The sequence below is a fragment of the Balaenoptera physalus genome (genome assembly GCF_965194825.1).
Source record: "Balaenoptera physalus genome assembly, chromosome: 8".
In the NCBI taxonomy this organism is placed as follows: domain Eukaryota; kingdom Metazoa; phylum Chordata; class Mammalia; order Artiodactyla; family Balaenopteridae; genus Balaenoptera; species Balaenoptera physalus.
Window position 1 is genome coordinate 91,804,246 of NC_138887.1, and position 22,184 is coordinate 91,826,429.

The window sequence follows — 22,184 nt, forward strand, 5'->3', positions numbered from 1 at the left end:
CCTCTGTACTTTGGAGCCTCTGTACTTCTAACGATTTCATTCAGTTTATCAACAACTAGCTTGAGAGCATGGATTTCTGTGTTCTCTAACATATAGGATGTGACTTTTTTTGTTGAACTACTTATTTTTCATTCAGATAATGATCTAAAATTTGTTCCTTTTTCATATGCAAGGTAGAATTTTATAATGAATATGTGTAATACCACAGATTTCTTAAATAAAATATATAAAACAACATGAATCTGGACTATTTTCTCAGATTTTCAAAAAATAAATAGAAAGGAAATTAAAGAAAAAAAGCCCTTGCAATAGGACTCAATGGAAAATGTCTATACCTAGCTTATATCTCTGGTTATACCATTAACTGTTTGTTTCCTTTTGAGAAATTAAGAAAATCCAAGATCTAAGAGTGACCTTAAAGTAGGTAATGCACCTTTTTATCCTAGAAAATTTTAAGGGTGTTTCCTATGAAATGGATGCAGAGTATAGTCAATTCTCTATTTAAACAGAAGAGATCCAAGGTTCAGATAACCTTTGGAGATTAAGATGTCTACACTTGTCTTTCATCAGGAATATCCTGGAGGTTGGTGATTATTACACTTTTCACATTCTGGGAAGCTGCAAAAAAAAAAACAAAACTTCCTGATCCCAGTGAAGAGAGGGCTCCATTAAACCCACCAGTCCATAGATGGGTCCCCATTGGAGAAATGCACGTCAGTGTACGAAGGCTGATTTCTTGGTCTTTAAATCTATCATGATAGGTTGATGAAGACCAGTTTGGGAAGCTGAATTGAGAAGTTTGTTTCAAATGCATTTCTGTGTTGCTGAGCCAGAAGTATTATCCAAGGACTCTTCTGTGGATCAGACTCCAAATTTCTTCAGTTTCTAAATCCCTGACTTCACCTGGGCACCCTGTACAGGCGGTATCAGATCTGTGTGGGACGGAGTCAACAGCTACCTCAGCCTGTTGGGCTCCATAGTGGGTTTCCACACACAGTGCTTCAAGTTCTGACTCAAATTAGACAATGACCTTGAACTCTGTGAGGTGTTGCATAATCTTAGCAACAACAAACATCAGTCGTGGGAGGAACAGTGAGCACAAATAACCTTCCTCTAAGTGCTGGCAATGGGCACTGTCTTGCCACAAACTCCCTCCTGTTTACACATACTACAAATGAGCACTACTGTGGATAGTGAAGACGACCTCGATGACCGCTGACCTTTGTCCATTGCTTACAATTCCCAGGCACTACACCAACTACCTTTAAAAAGAAAGGCTAATGAACAAGCTTCTAATAATCAGATGCTGCAACAGGTAAGACAATGTCCTTATCCAATATCCTCAAAGCAAAACAAAACAAAGCAACCTGTATTTTAACTGATTTTACTTTTCGAGCTGTAGAGTTTGCAGACATATTGTAAATTATAGGACAAAACCCAACATACAGGTACTCACTCTGGTTTTTACACTTCGGTCAGTTCCAGCTTCCAACAAGAGTTGAATACATTCTTTATTTCCATTTTTACAGGCCAGGTATAGAGGTGTCTGTCCTCCATCAGCAGCATGATTAATATTAGCATCATATGCAATTAATAATTCTACACACCTAAATGCAAGATTATGATTAATTACATACAAACTGGGTTTGACTTCTGAAGTACCACCTGACCAAGATATTAAATAGAGAAAATAATGCTAGAGCGATTCTGCATCTTTATTTACATGAATTATTAAATATAGGTATCAATTATTCCTGGTCTTATTATATAGATACTGCTTTTAACAAGGCTGGAAGATGTATTTTAACTACTCCCATGAAAATTTAAAATAGCAGCTTTGATCAAGTGTGAATACGTGGTTTATGACAGTTCTCTGCAACCAAATTGTGAAAGTAGAGTCCTTGGAATATGTTTAACTGTGCTTGACATATATATTATTTGTGGTTCAAAATAGTTTGAACCTTGAAAAAAGTCAGGCGGCTGAGTCATTCTGAGATTTCCACTTGAGAAAATAATTATAAATAGCACAGACAGCAGGGCACCATTTGCCTCCACTATAAAAGGCAGTACGGAGACAGAAAAGGGCCATCTTGGGGAGAAAAGACAGCAGAGGCTGTCCTGTCTCCTGAAGAGGGGCTAGTTTATGAGGAAAAAGACACAGCTAAGCAGAAACACATTGCCCTGAGAATCAAGAAGGAAAGCAATGAGGTAAATTCAAGACTTCACGGCACTTAGGAACTAACTTCAGTTTGCAAAATTAGATGAGAATAAACTTAAAAAAGAGTGATAAATCATCAAATTAAGAAGGAACTCACATCTTTGTTTCTTTGCTCAGATGCATGTTTTTTCTTGGCTTCCCTTGGCAACATTTGGTTTGTTTATGCATATTTTTAAAATAAGTTACATACTGATGTGTATCTAATACACATTTAAATTAATCAAGCCCCTGCATTTCCCCAGGGTTCTCCTTTTTTGCAAACCCATCCATGCCTCTGTTCCCATGACTGTTATACTATCCAAGCAAGTGGCCCTACAGATTGCCTGCTGGCAGTAAAGGTAAAAGTATAGCCCAGAAGAAGAATCTCTCTTGGAGGACTTAGGATACATGCAAAAAGTACCAGCAAAATCAATAGCTCTGATGCTCAACAATAAACTCAGGGTGATGAGATATGTTAGACACGCAGAAAAAAAAAAAAATACTGCACTTTATGGATGCATTTTGAATTTTAAAAAATTTACCTTTATGACTAGTAACATTAGTGTAAAATGTAAAACCCGTATTTCAAGAATTCTGAGATTTTTTAAAGGAAACATTTCTATTGGGATGGTAAAATAAAAAAGTTGAACACAGCTTTCATTCTCCAGAGCCTGCCATTTCATCACAGGCAAATAAAGCAATTTAGCTATATTCTATTATTAAAATATGACTTGATTTTAGAAAGTTATATCTATAGTCAACTGACTTATTAAGCTACTGAAGAAATCACTGCTAAACTTACATATATTTTACTTGATAGGCTCTTTTTGGTTTTGTGCTCTCATTTCTTTCAGTATGTAAGTTTTGCTTCAATTTTTTTTTTAATGATAAAGCAAAGCGAATAACTGGGATTTAATACTGAATAAACTGCCAGTAGGAAGTTAAGAGTATTACAATTAATATAATTCTGTTTTACTTTTAATGCCATCGCACATAAAAAAGGTTTTGGGGTTGCATGGTGGAAAATAGTGAACAGCAAACTGTTTAACAATCCGTTATATAACCACATACACAGTCGGCCATCCATATCTGCAGGTTTCACATCTGTGGATTCAACCAACCCCAGATGGAAAATACTTAGAAAAAAATCCTAGGAAGTTGCAAAAAGCAAAACCTGAACTTACCACATGCTCGCAGCTATTTACATAGCATTTACATTGTATTAGGTATTATAAGTAACCTAAAGATGGTTTAAAGTATACGGGAGGACGTGCGTGGGTTATATGCAAATACTGCACCATTTTATATAACGGACTTAGAGCATCCTCGATTTTGGTATCTGTAGGAGGTCCTGGAACCAATCCCCCATAGACAGGAGGGATGACTTTATGCTGATATGCTAAAAATAATCTTCTTCTTCGGAACTAAGTTCATTCACATGAAGTTTGGAAACAGCATATTCCTCTTCTTCATTTCCCTCATATACAACCATCTATTATTAAGAAGAGCAAATTTAGGGAACTTACACAAGCCTCTTAGATAGCCTCATCCACCAGAGGGCAGACAGCAAAAGCAAGGAGAACTACAGTCCTGCAGCCTGTGGAACAAAAACCACATCCACAGGAAGATAGACAAGATGAAAAGGCAGAGGGCTATGTACCAGATGAAGGAACAACATAAAACCCCAGAAAAACAACTAAATGAAGTGGAGATAGGCAACCTTCCAGAAAAAGAATTCAGAATAATGATAGCAGAGATGATCTAGGACCTCGGAAAAAGAATGAAGGCAAAGATCGAGAAGATGCAAGAAATATTTAACAAAGACCTAGAAGAATTAAAGAACAAACAAACAGAGATGAACGATACAATAACTGAAATGAAAACTACACTAGAAGGAATCAACAGCAGAATATCTGAGGAAGAAGAACGGATAAGTGACCTGCAAGACAGAATGGTGGAATTCACTGCTATGGAACAGAATAAAGAAAAAAGAATGAAAAGAAATGAAGACAGCCTAAGAGACCTCTGGGACAACAATAAACGCAACAACATTCGCATTATAGGGGTCCCAGAAGGAGAAGAGAGAGAGAAAGGACCAGAGAAAATATCTGAAGAGACTATAGTCGATAACTTCCCTAACATGGGAAAGGAAATAGCAACCCAAGTCCAGGAAGCGCAGAGAGTCCCATACAGGATAAATCCAAGAAGAAAAACGCCAAGACACATAGTAACCAAATTGGCAAAAATTAAAGACACAGAAAAATTATTGAAAGCAGCAAGGGAAAAACAACAAATAACATACAAGAGAACTCCCATAAGGTTAACAGCTGATTTCTCAGCAGAAACTCTACAAGACAGAAGGGAGTGACATGATATACTTAAAGTGATGAAAGGGAAGAACCTACAACCAAGATTACTCTACCCAGCAAGGATCTCATTCAGATTTGATGGAGAAATCAAAAGCTTTACAGACAAACAAAAGCTAAGAGAATTCAGCACCACCAAACCAGCTTTACAACAAATGCTAAAGGAACTTCTCTAAGTGGGAAACACAAGAGAAGAAAGGGACCTACAAAAACAAACCCAAAACAATTAAGAAAATGGTCATAGGAACATACATATTGATAATTACCTTAAATGTAAATGGATTAAATGCTCCAACCAAAAGACATAGGCTTGCTGAATGGATACAAAAACAAGACCCATATATATGCTGTCTACAAGAGACCCACTTCAGACCTAGGGACACATACAGACTGAAAGTGAGGGGATGGAAAAAGATATTCCATGCAAATGGAAATCAAACGAAAGCTGGAGTAGCAATTCTCATATCAGACAAAATAGACTTTAAAATAAAGACTATTATAAGAGACAAAGAAGGACACTACATAATGATCAAGGAGTCAATCCAAGAAGAAGATATAACAATTATAAATATATATGCACCCAACATAGCAGCACCTCAATACATAAGGCAACTGCTAACAGCTCTAAAAGAGGAAATCGACAGTAACACAATAATAGTGGGGGACTTTAACACCTCACTTACACCAATGGACACATCATCCAAAATGAAAATAAATAATGAAACAGAAGCTTTAAATGACACAACAGACCAGATAGATTTAATTGATATTTATAGGCCATTCCATCCAAAAACAGCAGATTACACTTTCTTCCAAGTGCGCACGGAACACTCTCCAGGATAGATCACATCCTGGGTCACAAATCAAGCCTCAGTAAATTTAAGAAAACTGAAATTATATCAAGCATCTTTTCTGACCACAACGCTATGAGATTAGAAACCAATTACAAGGAAAAAAACGTAAAAAACACAAACACATGGAGGCTAAACAATACGTTACTAAATAACCAAGAGATCACTGAAGAAATTAAAGAGGAAATCAAAAAATACCTAGAGACAAATGACAATGAAAACACGACGACCCAAAACCCATGGATGCAGCAAAAGCAGTTCTAAGAGGGAAGTTTATAGCTATACAAACCTACCTCAAGAAACAAGAAAAATCTCAAATAAACAATCTAAACTTACACCTGAAGGAACTGGAGAAAGAAGAACAAACAAAACCCAAAGTTAGCAGAAGGAAAGAAATCATAACGATCAGAGCAGAAATAAATGAAATAGAAACAAAGAAAACAATAGCAAAGATCAATAAAACTAAAAGCTGGTTCTTTGAGAAGATAAACAAAATTGATAAACCATTAGCGAGACTCATCAAGAAAAGGAGGAAGAGGACTCAAATAAATAAAATCGGAAATGAAAACGGAGACGTTACAACAGACACTGCAGAAATACAAAGCATCCTAAGAGACTACTACAAGCAACTCTATGCCAATAAAATGGACAACCTGGAAGAAATGGACAAATTCTCAGAAAGATATAACCTTCCAAGACTGAACCAGGAAGAAATAAAAAATATGAACAGATCAATCACAATAATGAAATTGAAACTGTGATTAAAAATCTTCCAACAAACAAAAGTCCAGGACCAGATGGCTTCACAGGTGAACTCTATCAAACATTTAGAGAAGAGCTAACACCCATCCTTCTCAAACTCTTCCAAAAATTGCAGAGGAAGGAACACTCCCAAACTCATTCTATGAGGCCACCATCACCCTGATACCAAAACCAGACAAAGATACTACAAAAAAAGAAAATTACAGACCAATATCACTGATGAATACAGATGCAAAAATCCTCAACAAAATACTAACAAACAGAATCCAACAACACATTAATAGGATCACACACCATGATCAAGTGGGATTTATCCCAGGGATGCAAGGATTCTTCAATATACGTAAATCAATCAATGTGATACACCATATTAACAAATTGAAGAACAAAAATCATATGATCATCTCAATAGATGCAGAAAAAGCTTTTGACAAAATTCAACACCCATTTATGATAAAAACTCTCCAGAAAGTGGGCATAGAGGGAACCTACCTCAACATAATAAAGGCCATATATGACAAACCCACAACAAACATCATTCTCAGTGGTGAAAAATTGAAAGCATTTCCACTAAGATCAGGAACAAGACAAGGATGTCCACTCTCACCACTATTATTCAACATAGTTTTGGAAGTCCTAGCCATGGCAATCAGAGAAGAAAAAGAAATAAAAGGAATACAAATTGGAAAAGAAGAAGTAAAACTGTCACTGTTTGCAGATGACATGATACTATACATAGAGAATCCTAAAAATGCCACCAGAAAGCTACTAGAGCTAATCAATCAATTTGGTAAAGTGCAGGATACAAAATTAATGCACAGCAATCTCTTGCATTCCTATACACTAATGATGAAAAATCTGAAAGAGAAATTAAGGAAACACTCCCATTTACCATTGCAACAAAAAGAATAAAATACCTAGGAATAAAGCTACATAGGGAGACAAAAGACCTCTATGCAGAAAACTATAAGACACTGATGAAAGAAATTAAAGATGATACCAACAGATGGAGAGATAGACCATGTTCTTGGATTGGAAGAATCAATATTGTGAAAATGACTATACTACCCAAAGTAATCTACAGATTCAATGCAATCCCTATCAAACTTCAATGGCATTTTTTACAGCACTAGAACAAATAATCTTAAAATTTGTATGGAGACACGAAAGACCCTGAATAGCCAAAGCAGTCTTGAGGGAAAAAAACAGAGCTGGAGGAATCAGACTCCCTGACTTCAGACTATACTACAAAGCTACAGTAATCAAGACAATATGGTACTGGTACAAAAACAGAAACATAGATCAATGGAACAAGATAGAAAGCCCAGAGATAAACCCACGCACCTATGGTCAACTAATCTATGACAAAGGAGGCAAAGATATACAGTGCAGAAAAGACAGCCTTTTCAATAAGTGGTGCTGGGAAAACTGGACAGGTACATGTAAAAGAATGAACTTAGAACACTCCCTAACACCATACACAAAAATAAACTCAAAATGGAATCGAGACCTAAATGTAAGATCGGACACTATAAAACTCTTAGAGGAAAACATGGGAAGAACACTCTTTGACATAAATCACAGCAAGATCTTTTTTGATCCACCTCCTAGAGTAATGGAAATAAAAACAAAAATAAACAAATGGGACCTAATGAAACTTCAAAGCTTTTGCACAGCAAAGGAAACCATAAACAAGACGAAAAGACAACCCTCAGAATGGGAGAAAATATTTGCAAACGAATCAACAAAGGATTAATCTCCAAAATATATAAACAGCTCATGCAGCTCAATATTAAAGAAACAAACAACTCAATCCAAAAACGGGCAGAAGACCTAAATAGACATTTCTCCAAAGAAGACATACAGATGGCCACGAAGCACATGAAAAGCTGCTCAACATCACTAATTATTAGAGAAATGAAAATCAAAACTACAATGAGGTATCATCTCACACCAGTTAGAATGGGCATCATCAGAAAATCTACAAACAACAAATGCTGGAGAGGGTGTGGAGAAAAGGGAACCCTCTTGCATTGTTGGTGGGAATGTAAATTGATACAGCCACTATGGAGAACAGTATGGAGGTTCTTTAAAAAACTAAAAATAGAATTACCATATGATCCAGCAATCCCACTACTGGGCATATACCCAGAGAAAACCATAATTCAAAAAGATACATGCACCCCAATGTTCACTGCAGCAGTATTTACAATAACCAGGTCATGGAAGCAACCTAAATGCCCATTGATGACAAATGGATAAAGAAGACGTGGTACATATATACAATGGAATATTACTCAGCCATAAAAAGGAACGAAATTGAGTTATTTGTTGAGACGTGGATGCATCTAGAGACTGTCATACAGAGTGAAGTAAGTCAGAAAGAGAAAAACAAATATCGTATATTAATGCATGTATGTGGAACCTCGAAAAATGGTACAGATGAACCGGTTTGTAGGGCAGAAGTTGAGACACAGATGTAGAGAACAAACGTATGGACACCAAGCGGGGAAAGCGGCGGGGGGATGGGGGTGGTGGTGGGATGAATTGGGTGATTGGGATTGACATGTATACACTGATGTGTATAAAACTGATGACTAATAAGAACCTGCTGTATGAAAAACAAACAACAACAACAAAAAAAAAGAAGAGCAAATTTAGGATCCTACTTTGCATTTAAATTCTCAAATATGTTTAGTTGAATTTATTTGCCAATGGATCTTAAGCACTAGTTTACACATTCAGCCAGAACTAAAATATGTGCGCAAATTATAAAGAGGCTCTTTTCATAGGGGAAAAAAAAAGAATTAAGAGCATCACTTACTTGAAATGTCCCTGAGCAGCTGCAGCACACAAGGGTGTGAAGCCATTTTTATCAGCAGCATTGACTTGGGCTTCTGCATTCAGCAGCAATCTCACACAGTCTATGGATTTTAATAGAAAGCCATTTTAATTCCCCACTTAGAGTCATGATGAACCAAATTCATTACGAGCTGTAGACAAACACTAACCCCAAGGGACCTCTCTCATGCACAGCTCGTCTGACAATTTTTTCAGGGCTGCTGTGAGACTCCACAGACTACTATAAAGGGAAAGCAGCCCCTTTCCCCCAGGATTGTAATACCCCAGACTCACCAAGACATGTATTCTTTCTTTTTTTTTGGTGGGGCCGGGGGAGAGGAGTTGCTGATGAGTGAAAGGACTGTCATATGTCAGAAAATGTTTTACCAGATTTTCCCATCAGCCAATCCCCAAAAATAGTATTACTGGATGGAGAACAAAATCCATTCACCAAATTGATATACCATTCTTTGTATTTAAATAGTTAAATTCTTAATTTATGATGTTTAATTTAATCTTTAAAATGCTTTCATGTTGTGGTCATCTTATACTTAACTCCCTGAATGAAGATCAAGGAGAACCCACACAAAGTCATCAGACTTAGGCAAAAATATCACCTAGACCTCACATTCCACATGTTATTAACTAGACTGAATTTCTTTACATTGGAGAAAATTCCCACAGTACTTTTGAAGAAGTACTCCAAAATACTTTTAAAATAATGAGCTATCATCTTGTAGTTCACTAGAATCTTGCATGTAGTCCACTTGAACACAGTGAAGCTCTGAAAACTTCCAAGGAAGCCACGTTATGTGAATTATATGAGGATCACATGGCTTACATATGCAATACTATTTGACTTTGCGTTTGCCATCGAATCATCTCTTTATCTGCACTACTGTATGTTTTAGTATATTTGACTATAAGATTTGCTTTTTAAGGAACAAGATTAATTCCCCGACTTCATCGATATGTCATTTATAATTGTACAACCTCTCCGTTCTCTTAAAAAATCCAAATAACTATAAATTGTTCCAACTACAGAACAATTTCAGACCCATGCCCTTTCCTAACTACTAAAACTTTCCCTCACTGCAGCATGTGCTAAAGCCCTAAGGCTTTGCTTTCACAGACACCAGCTATTTCTAACAGACAAATTAGAGCTATTTTGTCCTGGCCAAAGCGATAACAGATGGGGGGGCTTTATTCGAAAATGTGCTTTACAGTTACTAGACCCCAAATTTCTACAAACCGAATACATTTCATTGTGCATAAAACAGAGATAACTTTTTGCTAGCTGCAGTAAAAGTTTAGATTATTACGGAACTGTCCAATTTGGATTTTTAAAATGCTTATAAAATCTTTAGATCATGTAAAAAAGTTATTTATTCTACCTGAAAGAGAAAATTTGAAACCTAAATTCACCTTTTGTGCATAACAGTGGTTACAGGTGCTTTTGATTCTGCATCCTTTTGCAAGAGGGTGATACAGTAAGGTAAGATGGCACCATCTTACCTGTATGTCCATTCTTAGCAGCAGAATACAAGGCAGAATGGCCATCTTCACAGGAGTAATTAATGTCCAGTCCTTCTTCATTAAGCAGCATTGATAATAAAGTGACATTTCCCTGGGCAGCAGCTTGCTGAAGAAGGGTGGGCCTGCCAGCCAGGGGGGCAGGACCACCACTCATTAGCAAAGGGGTTAGGGAGGGTGACCAGCCTGTGGGTTAAAGTGACCCTAGTTAGACAGTAGGAACAAGGTCAAGAGACAGATATTACCCACTCCTTTCTGAATTACACACACACAGACACATGAACATGTACCCCTAGAGGATTATGTGGTTTCTAACATTATCAATCTGTTAATATTTACTTTAGCATAAATCTGTACTGTTATTTCAATCTTATATCTGCTGCTAGTTAAATTAACATACATGGTGACACATTAATTTTAGTCGTCAGTCTTGCACAGATAAGTGTTAAAGTGGTGATTGGTTTTAGGAAACTAAGAAGGCTGTCTCGATTTGAAAGTTCAAACTCTTCCTCAGGGTTTCAAAACAATGTGAATTTTAAAATTATGTACAGATTTCCTCAATTTTGGGTATCAACTGATAGATATCTTTAGGTATAAGATAGAGATAATTCTAAAAAATAGAAATTTTCCTTTTTCTACAATGTTTCCAAGGTACTTAATTATAAATTTTACATAAACCACTGAAATGGATCAAATACTGTCAAGGAATCTATTTACATTCCTTGAATTCCCTTATTTGGGAAGAAAAATAATGGGCAGCCAACTTCTATTCAGTGTCAAGAGCTAATAGAAGCACAACATATACAGACTATACCAGCACAAATATTCGTTCAATACACAATTTTGGAGACTATGTCATCTGGCCATCTTCACATTTTGTACCAAAAACTTTTAATCAGCCAACAAAACAGAACACTCCACCATATAGTTTTAACAAAAGTCATTAAGAGTTATCATAGTTAGAGATTTCTCATCAGTATTTAGCAGCTTTAGAAGAGAATCTGTTAAGTATGTGAAGTCGGCTGCATATAGCATGGAAAATTTTCTGAATTCTTCCTTGATCAAAAGGCTGTAAAAATAGTAAAGTAAAAATGTTTATTTAACATGATATATAGGTATTTAGTGTATTTTAGGCTTAAATACAATTACTTTCAAAATAAGTCATTTTTATTTCTTCCTTATGGAGCCCCAAAAACCTGAAAGTTGGTGTGTATATGGGGCATATGTACACATATTCACTCCTGGGGTACACTTTCTACCTCTGTCTGGTAACATTCTCTGTAGTAAGATACAATAGTGGAGCTTTTATATTCCTTGCACCTTGGTAACAGGATAATATTCTAAGTACGTGGGTGTTATATTAATATGTAATAAACTCTTATAATTGGATCTTGAATTATTGTCCTTAAATTATTTCACTAAGTATTAAAAAAAAAGTGCATATCAAAGTATTTCTCAGTATTTTAAAGATTCTTTGGGAAAAAAAAAACAAAGCAGTTTCTACAAATGAAACTGCTCATTAAAAACTGGACATTATATCTTCAGAATCAATTATTTGGGTCTCTGAGTAATTTATTGCTTTTACCCTATTAGACTGCAATAACAGAAAATTCAATGCTCACAAAATTAAATATTTATCTAAACTTTACGATATTTTCCCATTGATATTCATTAGCTCTTCTTACAAAAGTAAGATTTTTTACTTCATACTTACAAGAAGGCTCCTCTCTGGTACATTTTACCTTTTGTATTTTCTTAAAAACAAACAAAAAAACAAGCCCACAAAAATTAAATCAGTACTTATTAGAAATAGATGATAAACAGAGAAATTATAAACACCAAGGTATGAAACCTTGACTGCAAAGCAAACACAAAAGCAATTCGAACGCATTGGCACTGTGGTCCTCTGTGGAATAGAAGGGACTGTGGGTCATGCTCAGTCAGTCTGTCTGTCTGTCTCTCTCCCTTTCCTCCCTCCCGACCTTGACCCCAGTCCCCTTTCTCTGTCTCTCCCTCTGTCTCTCTCAATCCCTCTACCTCACCCCAGGGGTCTCAGTTCTTGATACCCTTTTAAGAACATCAACTGGTATATATTAAATGGTTTGCTATTCTTTTGGGTTTTGTTTTCATTTTTTTTTTAAATACAATTCTAGGCTTGGGGGACAATTAAAATATAAATATATTTTAACTTTTTTAATGGAAATATTCCATTATGGAGATAATTTCCTGGGAAACTCCATTTCTAATGTTAAGCTATCTTAAGACAAAATATCTTATTCAAAAATTTTCTCAATCTCTAGACCACTCAAGAGTCTTACAGTTCTGTTATACAAAACTCCAGAAGAATATATATCAATTTTATTTTATTTTAAATACACTTAGTAATCTTTTAAAAGTGAAAAATGCTTTATAAATACCAAGCATTCTTAAAGTTTAACTACATTTTTTATCTCCACTATCATTTTCAATTTTCCCCAGCACAGGCAAGCTTAAGTTATTATAATAAATCCTGCTATAAAGATGGGAAAAATAAAACTTCACCATGAGACTTTATTGTTCATTTGAAATTCCCGACAATGATAAAAGTGATAATATTTAGTTGACTGGTTAAGTAATGATAGTACAGACCTGCAGTCATACAGCTACTTTAATGATGTTAGAAAAAGGTCATTCAGCTTTGCAGTATCATGTGCAAACATTAGTAAAAGTGAGCATCTGGCAGAACGTGCAATGATGAAGGGAACAGACAGAACATGCAATGGCAGAGGAGCGGAGAACAGCTTCTGGCATCAGCTTCAGAGTGTGCAGAAGGTTAATCTCATTCATAGCTCAGATCAATCTCGTTTTCTGACTTAGCCTTTAAGCCAATTAAACACGGAGGATAATTTTTTAAATATATGTTTACCTAAGGAAAAAAATCTGAACCAAATTAAATAAAATGTATCAAATAATAATTTTTTAAAAAAACAGAAAAAACATTTGCAAGGGTATGGAAACTCAGTTGCCTGGGGTGATTTCTGGTTTAGGCTTCTGTTCACCTAACAATTAAAATGTGTTCATTTGACAGGGTCAGCAGCAGCAAGAAATTCTAATTTGTTTAGAATTTTAAAGGTTATTTAAAAATTTAACATTTGGCTATAAAACTGCTAATCGAGTTAGAGTAATTTACAACATAATTCATTAAAGTGGTATCTTTCATCATTGCAATTCTCCTCAGTGCTTTAATTTAACCATAATTGTTTATCATACATATAAACTGACATAGAAACAGATTTTTAGAGTTTGAAAGATCATGGGATCTAGATTTCCAAAGAGGGAGAGGTAGTGAACTGCTATTTGAAAAATTCAACAGGCAAGTTTAACACGTCTTTTTGGTTTGGAACTATTATTACTTTTTTGGTTCAGTGCTTTCATTTTTAGATGGAAAAACTCATAGCTCAGAGAGAATTTGCTCTTTAGGGTAATACATGGCAAGGAGCAGAAATGGACTAACGCTGCCTTTTTATACTCAGTCCAGTGCTCTTTTCACCACCGACATTGGAAAACACATCAACCAGGTATTTGATAGACATGCTCTGTCCCCATGTCCTGCTCTTACCAATCACAATGACATGAGTGGCTATTTACAAGATGAATACCCTTCACTGAGCCGATGCTTTGGTTCCTTTATCCAAAATCCCACTGTATCCTAGGCAGGGCATTTTAGTGAATAAATAATGGACTAGGAATTCTCTGACTTTAAAGGTTAACTTAAAATCCTGCTGTCAAAAGTTCTTCAGTCACGGATCCTGATTTTAAAGCTTTTCCACGGAAAACAAAGGGCATTTGGAGCTGAACCCTGGAGCACAGTAATGACCAAGGCAACTACTGGCAAAGCATTGGGGTATAAAGCAAAGATGGCTTTGTATTTTTTAAAAAACTGGCAAAATTCATATATCCCAGGAAGTGTTTTCTGTTTTATAGTCTATGCACTTAGGTCAACAGCACTGCCACATCCCCAAACATTTTTGGAACTTGTGTTTTGCAACTACCTTAAGTCCTTACAGCACATTCTCTGATGCTCCTGAATGGTAGCAAAAATTCCTCTTTTGAGGGTGGATTTAACTTGTGGGAAACAGCTAACATCACTTTAGGCCATGAGAAAGGCCATCCAGCTCAGTAATACCATTTTAGATTAAAAAAAAATATGGAATGCTCAATGCCTGGAAAGACATCCCAAAGCAATACCAGAGTCAATTCTAAAGCAAATTTTCAAAAATGCTTTCAGCAACAGTAAATTGAAGCAGTAATATCACCTCTTTTTGTTCATCACTCATGCTGCTCTAAGCTCAATACCATGCTCTTTGTACGTTATGATATTAAATCCTCCTAACAGCCACCCTCCCCAATATGAGCAGCATAAGCTCCACGTTAAGGATGAGAAAAGTTGCTCAGTTCAAGAAAAATCCCCCAAAACACACAGCTGTAAATGGCAGGGCCTAGATTCCAAGGCAGATCTGACTGACATCAAAGTCCATGCTGTTTCCAATTCCCAATTTTGCCCCTTAAAATATGAATCTAGCCTCTCAAAGAGCTTAACTTCAAGGAGACAGCTTGTAATTGGATAAATAAGTCCCATTATACTGCTCTCATTACCTGATAATTAGCAAGTACAGTACTGTTTTTCCTATTCCCATGCTTCTCCCTAAATTTTAAATATAACACAGCTCAAATCTTCCTTTAACTCTTAAAGTTCTCTCTCATTAGAACCAATAGTCTCTACTAACCACTAAGATCCTGGGGTAGAAGAGACCCTGCAAAGTTTCAACAGAACTGTGACACCGTAATATTATTTTAGAGCCACATTTACTCAGTGAAAGATGAATGCCAATAAAAAGCAATGCTTCCTCTAGCACTATATAACGAAAGGGAAAAATCCAGTTCTTTATCGATTCTTTGTTCAAGAGTCCCAGATTCGGTGACTTCATAAACCACATCTGCAATGGAAACCTTCTCTAATATAGCCCACATGCTATGTTATCCATCTGTGCTCAAGTGTTAGAAGATGACAGTTCTAAATAACTTCTGAAATGAACTAAACTTAGAACAGAGACTTACAAATATACACACTATTTCTGAGGTTAAAAAAAGTAAACACCAAACTGATATTAAAACTTAGGATATACCAATTACAGAACACCACTAATCAATTTGATAATCCAAGGTTGACTGTAGTGTTAATAACTACTTGAAAGCATTCTTTCAAATGTCATCTCAGAAGGGACAGAACTGAACACATACTGTCTGGCGATGGCTCACTAATAGTGAAGTCTTCTGAGATAGATATTTAATAAGAAGGACGAGCCCTTCCTCCCATGGAAATGCTTCAGTCTCTCTAAATTAATGGTCTCTGAGTGCTCTAAACCACTACTTTCAGGTTATTTTTAAAAGAAGACAACACTTAGCATAACAAAACCACAATTCATATAGCAAGATGAATCACCATACCCCGGAGCCTTTAGAGAAAAACAAAAAACAAAAAAAAAAAAAAAAAGAGAAGAAAGAAATAGGAAAAAAAAAAAGTATCAAATTAAAAAAAAAGTTTCAAGGCAATGTGAAGGAAACAAAGGCAAGTGAGAGGACAGGCCACATTCTTAGAGAAGGGTATAACATTCCAATCCCTTTACCTGATGCTGTTACCAGGAGGCTGTCTGAGGCACCTGCTCTACAGGATGAGGCACTAACAGGGTTTATGGAAGAGCGAAAGACAATGGTGGTGGGAATGACAAGGGAACTTTCTGAACATGCAGGTTGGTTCAGTCCAGGGGTTTCAGCAGGCCAGGCACCCACCTGAGACGTGGCCAGGGCTGAAACGGCACAGCCTGCAGGGGCCACAGTTAAATCTATGGATGGTTTTGGTGGCAGCTGAGGGGAGGAAGACTTAAGGAGATTCTCCTCACTTATTACCCTGTTCCCTTGTGGCAAACTGGAAGGAGGCGAAGCCACAGTTTTGTTATCAACTTTGGCCCCTGCACTGGAGGCCCTGCTGCTATCCATGACAACCTTGAGCTGCGGGTGAGGCGGAGAAGGAGTGTGGGAGAGCCCTGGCTTTTTGGGAGGGATGGGAGGAGGGTTTCCTCTGTCAACTCGTGCGGCACTGGGAGTCTTTAAACTGGTCCGACCGACCGGGGGGTAGGTGCCAACGTCCCCCGCGGGGGGCACTCCAGGTCTCGGGGGCGCTCCCGCTGGAGGGCTCGTGAATCTTGACAGTGCTTGGGTCACAGTATTCCGAGCTAGCTGTTTGGCCACTAGGTTGTCACGACTTGTAGGAGATACATCTCTGGATGGAGGACTTTGGGGGGTGTTTCCGTTTTGGTCTGGGTCATTAGCATTGCCCTGAAATCGAAACCGAGCCGCTTGGATTCGCGGGTTCAGGCCTGGATGCAGAGGCGCGTTGGCACACGGTGAATGTAAACTGTGAGGAGGTGGGGCGGGTGTGTGCCCGGCGGCCGGGGCGGCGGTGCTGGGAAGTGGGGATGCGCTACTGGTTAAATCTGGTGTTGAGCCGCTGCTCGGTCCATTCTCCTCAATTCTGTTTGCGCTTGGAGGTGGGACAGTGGGCAGAGAGGAGCCAGTCAAGTCACCGTGGGAAGCCTGCCTGTCGATACCTGGCCTGACCAAGTCGGCACTGGCACACGCATTCCCCTTCGCATTGGCGGAAACTAGGGGGCTCCCCATGGCAGGCTTTACAGGCACGGTCAAAGGTGACTTCTTCACGGCGTCAGTGCTCTCTATCACTAGGTCTGTCTGGCACGCAACAGATCTTGTCATCGGTCCCTCTGTTCCCACAGATATAGAGACCAAACGTCTATCTTTTGTCTTCCGGGGGAGAGAGAGGCTGGGTTTGCTGTCATTTCCCCTTTTCAGTTGCTCGATCATCTTCTTCATCTTGTCTATCTCCTCTTTGAGGTCAGTGGTGTGTGCTTCTTCTCGGTGCAGCTTGGCACGAAGCTGTTCCCGCTCTGTGTCAAACTCTGAGAGCTGCTTTTCCATCTGAGCTTCCATTTCTGTGCTTCTTCGTTTCTCAGCGGCGAGTTCCTCTTCTAACGCGCTCGTCTTTTTCTTCTCCTCTTCCAGTTTGGCCATCACCTCTTCTAGCTTCTGGGCCTCCTCTAGGACTTTGCCCGAGAGCTGCTTGCACTCCTTGACCAGCATCAGGACCACGTGCTTGTTCTTGCCTCGCTCCTCCTCCAGGCGGGTGGCCAGCTTCTTGTGTTCTTGCTCAAGGGCTTGGAGCTGAAGCTTTTCCATCTCCAGCTGAAAGAAATGCACAGGACAGCCCTGATTAATAGGCAGAGGATTCTTTCAGCCAAAGAAGTGGAGAGATTTTTATTAATTTTGTAACAATTACATGGTTTGGGTTAAAGTGCCACATTTCTGAGATGTGTTGTGAGATGACAGATAATATTTTAGAGACTCATTAAAATGAGAAAATAGATGTAAACGGTTTTACAAAGAACATCTAAAGTACAGCAACAGAAAAAAAAATTTTTAATGTATTAAAGTTAACTGTAGAAAAGGAGAACAGTTACCTGATGCTTCAAATCACAACACAGAATTCAGCAAGGTCTGCTTTTGTAAAAACAGAACTCTGTTAGGGAACTGTTTTTTTTTTTTTTTTTTTTAAGGTTTAATGCCTTAAAATTACTAATCTTTGAGGCACTGTATAATAAAAAGTGCTGAAAACAGAGGACTTCAGTTAATTTCTAAACTCCTATACTTGCTAATCATATTACTTAGTTTTTTGTAAACTTCTTTGAGCTTATGATAGGTTGCTGTAAAAATCATGTAAAATCATATATGAAAGTTCTTTGAACTAATATATAAGAAATATCTTATTAGAAATACAATCAGTATCAGTGAACCCCAAGTCTGACCTCATCTCCTTCAATCCCACTTTGCCCACTTGGCTCCCATGACGCTGGTCTCCCCGGTGTTTCTTGAACATCATCCTGCCTCAGCGTCTCTGATCTTGCTGCTCTCCCTGCCGAGAAATTCCACCACAACCCATCACACAGGGCGCCTGCACTGAGGAGTCTGCACTGCACAAGGGTGACCGGCTGCAGGGGTGAGAGGGACCGAAATCCAGCTCTGCCTTCTCACCACGCATCTGCCCAGGCCTGGGCTTGTATCTGCCTGGAAAGAAGGGCGCGTTTTCCTTTAGGAAAAGGCTCTGTCTGCTCACTGAGCCACAGGTCCCTAGGATTTAGGCTTTCCAAAGCAACATTTGCTTAACTGATCAACATAGATAAGAAGCTTTTAAAAACTTTTAAACCTCCAGGTGGGGTTTTCTAATATGCACAAAAACACCCAACGGCACAAAAGGCTGGCTCTTTTACTTCCTTCAGGACTCTGCTCAACTGTCACCTTCACAGGCTGCCCTCACCATCCTGTGGAAGACAACAGTCCTTCCCACCCTTGTACTTATCACTCTTTGGTTAGCACCTGCCTACCTCGACTAGAACAGGACTCCACGAGGGCAGGGACTGTGTCTTCTTTGCTGCTGTGTCCCCAAGACCTAGAACAGTCTCTGGCACACAGTGGTGCTTAATAAATTATTGATTGAATGAATGAAATTAACACAGTTCACAAAGACATCACACTTCCAAAGGCTGATGGACTTTTTGGATACGAAGGCCTTACAGATGCACTATTCTAACATGTTCGCCCAGGTTTCTCACTTCTCTCCAGGAAACATCTGCCATGAGGTGCTTGTGAGGGATACATCCCAAGCTGGGCTGTAGTAGTCAGCCCGGTCCACATGCCTTACCTTCTCAACTAGAGAAACTTTCCCTTGGTGGTCCATAAAGGGCTTTACAGTTTAAGGTTAAAGTAGATCTACCTGATTAAAGACATGGAAAGGACTCCCCCAACCCCCAGATGTTAAACACAAATATACTCTCCAGAGAGACAGGAATTATTCAAGCCAGTTCCAAGGCATCAGTAACAGAGGAAGGAGACGCTCGCATGATCCATCAGTTGAGAATGTGCTCCTGTTCCTCACCATGAAATCCATTACCCCATCCCCCTCAGTCACGCACGAGACCAAAAGCAGAGAACGGCTCACTGCCCAGCGAGCAGTCAGAGGTATTATTCATCTACTTTGGGATTCTTCCTGCTTTGAGGAAGTCGCCGAATAGCAATGCAATGGGTCCTATAAAGAGGTGCTCAGGAATACAGATAATTCCCCAAGAGTAATTAGAGACAACTGTCCATACACATACACTCTATTCTACTATACGAAATTTGGGGGTGACTTCATAAGTAGATTACGTAAGATTTGGGAAACAATAGTTCTGTCCTATACTAGATGTATATGTATATTTTATTCATCTGGGTGCCTCACAGAAAATTGGACTTATTAATAGCTAAAGCACTTTTAACTCTTCTAAATGCATCAAGCAATAGGTTGCTATGGAAGGCATACAGAAAATTAGAGCTATAAAGAAAATATTAAATATGTTTTGTATTACCCCCTCCCCTTCCAAATTCTTATAGCAACATAGGAAAAAGCACATATCAGGTCAATTTTCAGCTTATTTTTAAAATATGATTTTCCTAATTTATCTCTGAAGGTGGAAAAAAAAGTTTTCTTGTAGAATTTAAGGGCTACCTGCACTTTATAAAACAACTAACTAGAGGCCAAGTTGGCGATTTCCCTGATGTCATCCAGTTATTCCGTGTCAGGATCCCGGCACTCATTCAGGTCTCCTACTGTCTCAAGTTTTTCCCACCACATCACACATGCTGCCCATGGTATTTCTATACTATGGGTCATCACACTTTACTTTTGAAATAACTTTCATCTTACATTTTAGAATCAAATTAAAGACTTCCAACAGGAGATCAACTCAACTAATCTCAGATATTTATACAGAAAACTATACTCCTATAAAAGCACCCATAATTCTTCTGCATCTTTGTCCTTCCATCATTCGTGCCTTATAAATCCTATCTTGGAGGAACATGAGTCTTTTTAATCTCATTACAGATAGCATAGCACAGAGGAAACCACATAACTGATGCACCTACAACACATGGTTCCAAACTCAATTGAGCTCTGAGCCCCAATCATCAATCACTCTACCTAACTCTGTTTAGCCTCCTCTACCATTTACTACGTCAGGGAATATTTAAACCTCTGCAACTCTCCCCAATACTTCACCCAATGACAACTCAAGAGACTCTCAGTCTACCCTAATAGACTCTTTTATCAGGAAAATTCAGACTAACTCACTCCCTCTACATCCTGTCTCGTCCCTTAAGCTTTTTTATAGCCACTCCAATCCATATGTCCTTCCCTTCACTCTAAGGGAGAGAGGTTTCCATCTGCTGAAGGTCAGACTTTCTTCAACAATTAACTTCATTACTCCCTGTCACCTCTGACTTGCTCCATCAGTGATCACACTGCTCTTTATAAATATTAAACGTCTTCCTCTGTATCAGCTCCTTCCAATCAGTATATAAACATATTCCCATACTTAAAACATAATTTTTATATTAAAAAAAATTCCTTGACTATTCTGGCCCAGAGACAAAGTTCTTGTCCTTGAAAGAGTAAGAACTATAGTACTAAGTTCTAATCCCAACTTCTTGGCCGTGTCACTTTGATAAGTTTTCCCTCTAAAGATCAGTTCTGTTTGGTTCTCTTATCTGCACAATAGAGCAATGATAGTCATTACATTATAGGATTAAATGAGGCAAACGCATGTAAAGTATTTACCATTGTGCCTGGCACTAAAGAATGTTAAGTTTTCATTTCATAACATAATAACTATTTGTGCTATTTAAAAATGTCAGTTTTACACAGTGATTTTCCTCTGAAAACACATTTACAGGCAAACAAAGATCTAGAGAGTTGACCATATTAAACATACAGATGATGTTTTTATAAGTTTGATAGCAATTATAATATAACAATACAAAGTACATCAGAGAAAGTTCCACTACCAGTAATGGTGAAACAACTTTTATTAGACTATCTTCTCCTGCAGATAATAACGATAAACATTTGAAAACATATTAAGAAAATAACTATTTGAAGGCTCTGGAGAGCAATAAAAGTGATAAAAATAGGAGAGGAGTACACCTTCCCATTAGGAAGAAGTCAACAGCACTGGATGAGATTTCCCCTTGTATAGCTTTTCAAGTGAGGGCTATTCCCTGTGCTGACAGCTCTGGCAGCAGGAGCTCAAGCAAAAAGCACCCCTTACAGTGGCCTGAGGAGCCAGAGGATGAAACTGGAGCCACTGCATCTAACCTCACCAGCATCACTGGTTAACTCTTGAATTACACATTCGTAGGAGAGATTCCATACTGAATGACAGAGGTGGCTGCTGAATGGAGAATTGAGCAAATACTTCAGCTATTGCCAACTGCAAAAAGCCAGAGTTCGGAGTATGAATCTAACCAGGTTAACCACTTACTAGAAATACACTCTTCAGAAGATAACAGAATCCACAGTCTCTGTACCACATCATCCATAATGTCTAGTATGCAATAAAAAATTACTGGGCATGCAAAAAACGTATTTTAGGTGATCCATTGTCAAGAGAAATGTACTCAAACAGAAACTGATCTTAAGATGATCTATAC

The 22,184-nt window shown here is 38.1% G+C and overlaps 1 protein-coding gene across 3 annotated transcripts in view; it reads right to left on the reverse strand.

Moving 5' to 3' along the window:
* Positions 1-22,184, reverse strand: part of CTTNBP2 (cortactin binding protein 2) — a 156,072-nt gene that overhangs the window by 65,632 nt on the left and 68,256 nt on the right. For 2 of the 3 annotated variants that reach the window (XM_082472238.1, XM_082472239.1), the window contains exons 4-7: positions 16,217-17,846; positions 10,533-10,736; positions 9,001-9,100; positions 1,457-1,607 (exon numbers count right to left, since the gene is read on the reverse strand). In XM_082472238.1, the coding sequence (XP_082328364.1) occupies positions 1,457-1,607; positions 9,001-9,100; positions 10,533-10,736; positions 16,217-17,846 (2,085 nt within the window). Of the gene's footprint in view, positions 1-1,456; positions 1,608-9,000; positions 9,101-10,532; positions 10,737-16,216; positions 17,847-22,184 lie in introns of those variants that run through there. The other variant, XM_082472240.1, reaches the window with a different exon arrangement.